General features: G+C 48.5%; 1 protein-coding gene across 1 annotated transcript in view; it reads left to right on the top strand.

Moving 5' to 3' along the window:
- Positions 1-2,367: 2,367 nt before the first annotated feature.
- Positions 2,368-6,000, top strand: part of RHOQ (ras homolog family member Q) — a 37,914-nt gene continuing 34,281 nt past the window's right edge. The window contains exons 1-2 of the mRNA XM_027865062.1: positions 2,368-2,515; positions 3,260-3,318. Of these exons, the coding sequence (XP_027720863.1) occupies positions 2,374-2,515; positions 3,260-3,318 (201 nt within the window). The 5' untranslated portion in view covers positions 2,368-2,373. The remainder of the gene's footprint in view (positions 2,516-3,259; positions 3,319-6,000) is intronic.

Genomic DNA, 6,000 nt, shown 5'->3' with positions numbered 1-6,000 from the left:
TGCTATTTGACTAGTATTATTAACTTTTTATGTGTGTCTTGGGATTGGGAACCTGGCAGAGTCAGGTTTCAGATTCTAGCTCTGATGATTGCCAGCTGTATAACCTTAGGCAAGTTAAGCTTCCTCACCCTCAGTTTCCAAATCTGTTAAAAAGAGGCAGTTGGACTTTGTTATTTCTAGGGTCTCTTCCCAGTCTACATTTGTGATTGTATGAGCTGACGAACTAGGGTATCGGCACCTTGAGGTCCATGTGTTCTTCCTGTTCCTATCTATCTTTGGGACTCCTCAAAACCTTAACCTTCCTTTTCTTCCCAGTACTTAGTTGTTGTTCAGTTGTGCCCAATTCTTCATGACCTCATTTTGGGGTTTTCTTGGCAAAGATACTGATGGTTTGCCATTGTCTTCTCCAGCTCATTTGCAGATGAGGAAACTGAGGCAAATAGGGTTAAGTGACTTGCCCAGGGTCACACAGTAAATGCATGAGGCCAGATTTGGACTCAGGAAGATGTGTCTTCCTGATTCCAGATGCAGTTCTCTATCCATTGTGCCACCTAGTTGCCCTTTGGTATCTAGAATTGTGGTTTATATCTAGTAGAGCTTTATAAACACTTGTTGAATGACTGAATGAATAGATGAGCTGAGATTTTACCCCTTCCTTCACCCTCTTCCATCCAGGATTCAATCACCCTCACTGCCCAAAAGTCCAGATTGCCCATTCACGGCAGACATCACACCTCAACAACTCTTCAGAACCTAGGTGAAGCCATGGCCATGATGCATGAGTGGGCAAATAAATGAACAGATAAAGTTGAACTCATTTCAGCACCTTGGGACCGTGCAGGGGACAGACATGGTCACTTCCCTCAGGCCCAGTGTTCATAATAATGCTTGTTATCTGTTTCTCCTAAAACATGTTCTGAGAAAAGAGGAAATGACTAGCCAGCAAGACCCAAGCCATCAAGCCCCATCGTGGACAGGAAACAGAGGTTCAGAAAATGTGAACTCAATTACAATCCAATGCGTTATTGAAGAGGGGAGTGACATCATGTAAAACCTGCATGAAAGATTACCTTTGATGGACCCTTGAAACCAGAAGGGGTCCATGATAGGTTATTCCATCCATTCCCCTGCCTTCAGGCATATAGTAACTTGTGGCATTTAAGACCAAATGAGGGTCTTGGTCTCCTATTTGTTTTTATAGCTTTTGTTTTTGTTGTTGAAAGGAGGCTCTGTAAACTCCCCCTTGGTCACCTATTACGTTGCAAAAGATTCCTACTGGTGCAGTGAAAGTATGTGTGTGGCGGGGGGGGGGGGGGGGGTTAGGGGCGGAACCATAAAACCAAGGAGAGTCCTTGTCTTTCAGCTCAGGCTTTTAAACTGCTGGCCTAACCTCTTTTTCTTCCTGCTTTCAAATCTCGAAGTATGTTCTAGGATGCATAAAACAGATTCCACCTCCTAAGTCCATTTTAAAAAATTATTAGGTTCCCCCTTCCATCTCCTGCTCCCCCAAATTATTACTGTGTCGTCCTGGTTGCTAAAAGACTCCCGTCGGAGGCATGATACACCCTTGGACGCTTCTGGGAGCAGCGGGCTCTTTCACGAGGAGCCCTCGGCTGCTCCACAGCTATTCTCTTCCCCCCCCCATCCTCCCTTCCTTCACTTCTCCCACCCCTCCCTCCCCCCCGGCCCCCCCCCCCCTTCGCCCCCCCCCCCCCCCACTCCTCCCCTTTCAGGGAGCCAAGCTAGGGTGAGCTTGCAGGACTGGAGCTCCGGTTCGGGAGGGGGCGAGGGAAGGAGGGAGGAAAAGAAAAAGAGATTGGGGAGGAGAGATAGAGTGAGAAAGGCGACAGCGGCAGAGAGAAGAGGGAGAGGAGGGCCCCAAAGTAAAGTGGTAGCGCACTTATTGGGAGGGCCTCTCCCTCTCTATACCGCCCACCGCTCCCCCTCCCTCCCGCGGCCGAGCCCAGAGGGGTGGGGGCAGGGGTTTGGGGGGCGGGGAGAGCGGCCTCCTCCTCCTCCGCCCCCTCCCCTCCCCAAAGTTGCTGTTTGCCCGGGGGACCTAACTGTCTTATGATACATTGTATCCTCGGTAGAGGGTGAAGGCGCTGAGCTAGAGGGGCAGGGGGCGCAGCGGCAGCGGCGGCGCCGGAGAAGGAGGAGGGGGTGGAGACAGGAGCGGCAGCGGCAGCAGCGCCCCGGGCCCGCCGCCCCCTCCCCGGGGGTGGGGGGAAGCCGCTGCATGGGGCGGGGGTGCTCCCCTTGCAGTGCTGAGCCGAGGAGGCGGCGGCTGAGCCCCCAGGCGGGCTGGGGCTGAGCCGGGGGCCGGGGCGGGGGCTCCGGGGGGACCATGCCCGGAGGCCGGCCGGGCGCAGCATGGCTCACGGGCCCGGCGCGCTGATGCTGAAGTGCGTGGTGGTCGGCGACGGGGCGGTGGGCAAGACGTGCCTGCTCATGAGCTACGCCAACGACGCCTTCCCCGAGGAGTACGTCCCCACTGTCTTTGACCATTATGCAGGTGAGAGCCTGGTGGCCCGGTAGCCGGAACTGCTGACTAAGGGGCCGCCACCCCCAGCCCACTCTCTTGGGCAGTGACAACTTTGGCACAACTTTGGAAGCTCCCCTCCTAGGCTGGCCAGCCCCTCTTCATCTCCCCTTGAGTCCTGCCCCCCCCCCCCCCCCCCCCCCCCCCCCCGCCCTACTCCCGCTTCCAACTCTTAACTCCTTTCTTGGCACCTGCGTCCTTTCCCCGGAGTCCTTCACGTCCTTAAGGCACTTAGGCACCCCAGAAACCTTTCATCTTAACCAGAGCTCCCATCTTCTCCAAACTCGAAGTTGACATCCTCTGCCACTTCTCCCAAGTCTTTCCCCAACCAGTCCAACTAGCTTGACCTTCTGTTTGGTGCCAGGCAGCCCCCTCCGACTCTGCCCCCAGTTCCCTTGGCCTCAGATGAAAGAGAAGGGGTCAAGGAAGTGGTACTTGTTGGGAGGGGGGAAGGAACGAAGGTGCTGTCATTGCTGGGCAGTTGGGGACAGCATGCCTCAATTTCTCCCTACTTTTCAGATGCTAGGGGTGGGGGATAGATAGGGTAATAGCTTTTAAGTAGTTCCCCTCCCTGTCCAACAAACCCCTTCAGGTTGGGAGAAGGCTTACTGGGAAAAGGCAAGTGATACGACTTGGGTCATTTTGTGTTTCTTCCTCCCCTTCTTTTCCCCTTTCCCCCATTTCCCAACTCCCTCCTCCCCATTTATCCCTTTGCAGTCAGCGTGACCGTGGGTGGGAAGCAGTATCTCTTGGGACTGTACGACACTGCTGGTCAGGTGAGTGGCCCTAAGGACCCATAAGCTCCAGTGGGGGATGGTTTCCTTCCCCAGTGTTCACCTCCAGTCCTGGACCCCTTATGATAGTCTTTTTACACGATCTTTTAAAAATGAGAACGGGGTGGGGTAGTTGTCTCAAAGGGGAGAAGTGGGGGAGTGATCATCTCTGGTACAGTTTTTTATTTTATGTTATTTTATTTTTATTTTATCAAGTCAGCAAATGGCAGGAAATTAATTTTTTTTAAAGGGCAGAACAGCAAGGCAACAAAAATGGACTTCCTTTCATATGTGAAAGTTTTTTGCCTGTGTACTGCTTTTACTTGTGTGCCTATGGTGTGTGTATATGTCTGTCCCAACTCCTGTTGCAAAGTAGCCTGGGCCAATTGTGAGGCGGTCTTATTTTTAGTTCCAGATGACCAGGTCTCTCTCCCTTCCAGCGCCTTGTCCCTCATTGGTGAGTGGTCTCCCTGCCTGCAAGACCTGATTGGTGGGAAATGGCATCATCTAATATTATGGGTAGGCATTTGGTCCTGGTTGTTTATGACAACATCATAGCACACTGGGGCTCAAGTCCCCAAAATGCAATCTGTGATGTTGCAGAAAACCAGTAAAGCAGAGAAGCAAAGGAGAAAAAACAAAAAAGCAAAATGGAAAGACTTAGGCATGAATCAGGAAGGAACGTATGTCAGGGAACTGGATGACTGGGTAAGCAGGCCAGGAGACTTGGGCTGGATTCTTTTTTAAAAAGATTATCTCCTCAGAAAGATACGAACAACTTCTGCAGCCTCTTCCAGGTGTTTGTCGACCAGGGAATCCGGGCTTTGGAATCCAGAAATGGGACAAGGACTTAGTCCCGGCTTTTCCCTGCCCTGCAACCCCTTGGCTAAGAGAAAAGGATGATTTCGTTTTATGAAGTTTTGCAGAATCTGCTCCTGTGCTCAAATGAAATTTGCCATTAGTTACATTAGTGTCAAACAGAACCAAGTCTTGAAGGATGTGTGAATAACATGGAGAATTTGGAGCAGTATGTGGGTTGGGGAGGGTGGCTCACAGGTTTGCATCCAGAGTTGTGGGTCCTGGATAGGAACGATGCTTAGTTCAGGGTTCTGAAAAAGAGATGACTTTGGGAACATGACTAGTTTATTTGGCCTCTGGTTGCTAAGTTGCTTGAGTTTTGCAGATACAGAAACTGCTAGAAAGGAGTGGTGATTTGAGACTTACCACACCCCCAACAAACAAACAAACAAACAAACAACATTGCTTTAACTTTCATTTGTCAGTCAACTTATTTATTAATCAGCTTTCATTATCAAAGGCCCCTTCTGGTTTTCCTCCCTTTGACCATCACTTATTTGTACTTTTGTCAGAGGCAGGGGTGGAGATGGTGGGGCTTGGGAGATATGGAAGAGGAAGAAGTGAAGCCTGTTCTGATGGAAGAAAGCTTTAAGAGGAGATAATGTTGAAATGAGTGTTTAAATGAATGTTTGGTTTTTGTGTTGGGACTTTGGGCCGATGGGTTGGGATCTGTAATTTTTTAGTGTAGGAAATTCCCTAGTGAGGGCACTTTCTACCAATCAAATCAACAGTTACTTTGTGACTTTTTGTCTTAATCTTGCAGGACCCTAGGAAACTTTTAAAAATGACTTGCTCTGGGTCACACAGCCAGTAAGTATGTGGCAGAGATGGGACTTCGTTCAGTTCAGGTCATTCTGACTCTGTCTGGCTTTCTGTTTTCTATCCATGCTGTCTCTCCAGGTTTATCATTTTTCCATCATCTGTAGATTTGACTTTTCTAAACTCTCTTTCTTTGCCATTGGCACAACCCTTTGGAATTTTTGAAACTGTCTGTGATGGTATCATGTGGATCGAAGGCAAACTGGTTATTGGAGCTAATAAACTTCTTTTGGATTTATTTACAAAGATAGTCTCTAATTTCCTTTCTACTTCTAAATTTATGGAATTCTGTGATTTATGTATGTAATCAATTTTGGATAATTCACTTTGAGATAATAGGGATTTTTTAAATGCTATCCGGGGTTAGACATACCAATCTTTGGCTAGAAGGCAACAATAGTTATCAAACTAATCATTTAGAATTCTTCGTATACTCTTATAACTGAAATTTAATCAATTTTGCTTTAAGTCAGAGGTTCTACCTTTGTTATCAAAGCATTAGGTCTTCAATTAGCTAACAAATTATTCTTTTTTTTGTTCTGTTTTTTGCTAGACAATGGGGTTAAGTGACTTGCCTAGGATCACACAGCTAGTAAGTGTCAAGTGTCTGAGGCCGGATTTGAACTCAGGTCCTCCTGACTCCAGGGCAGGTGTTCTATCCACTGCACCACCTAGCTGCCCCTGACGAATTATTCTTGATGAGTGTCACTGGGTGCTGATTCACTGAAGTGTTCACTCTCCTATCTTGGCCAGTCTAGAGTAGGAATATCAGCACATTTAGAACATCCAGTTCTTTATCTGAGTGACAGAATAAGGCAAAGGAAACTCTAGGATAAGACAGTAGAGGTGATGGTGGTCTGAAGTCTTTGTCTAGAGAGGCAGTGTCTTAAAAAAGGAAGCACCTCCAACATGGAAATGAATCAGGTGGAAAACTCATTTTGAACAATTGCAGTCCCTCACCCAAATATACCATGACATCCCTGTTGTGTTTAGGTGTCAAAGAACTAC

This window comes from Vombatus ursinus, unplaced genomic scaffold, assembly GCF_900497805.2.
Source record: "Vombatus ursinus unplaced genomic scaffold, bare-nosed wombat genome assembly UNPS02014778.1, whole genome shotgun sequence".
Taxonomy (NCBI): Eukaryota; Metazoa; Chordata; class Mammalia; order Diprotodontia; family Vombatidae; genus Vombatus; species Vombatus ursinus.
This window is presented reverse-complemented; position numbering and strand designations above follow the sequence as displayed.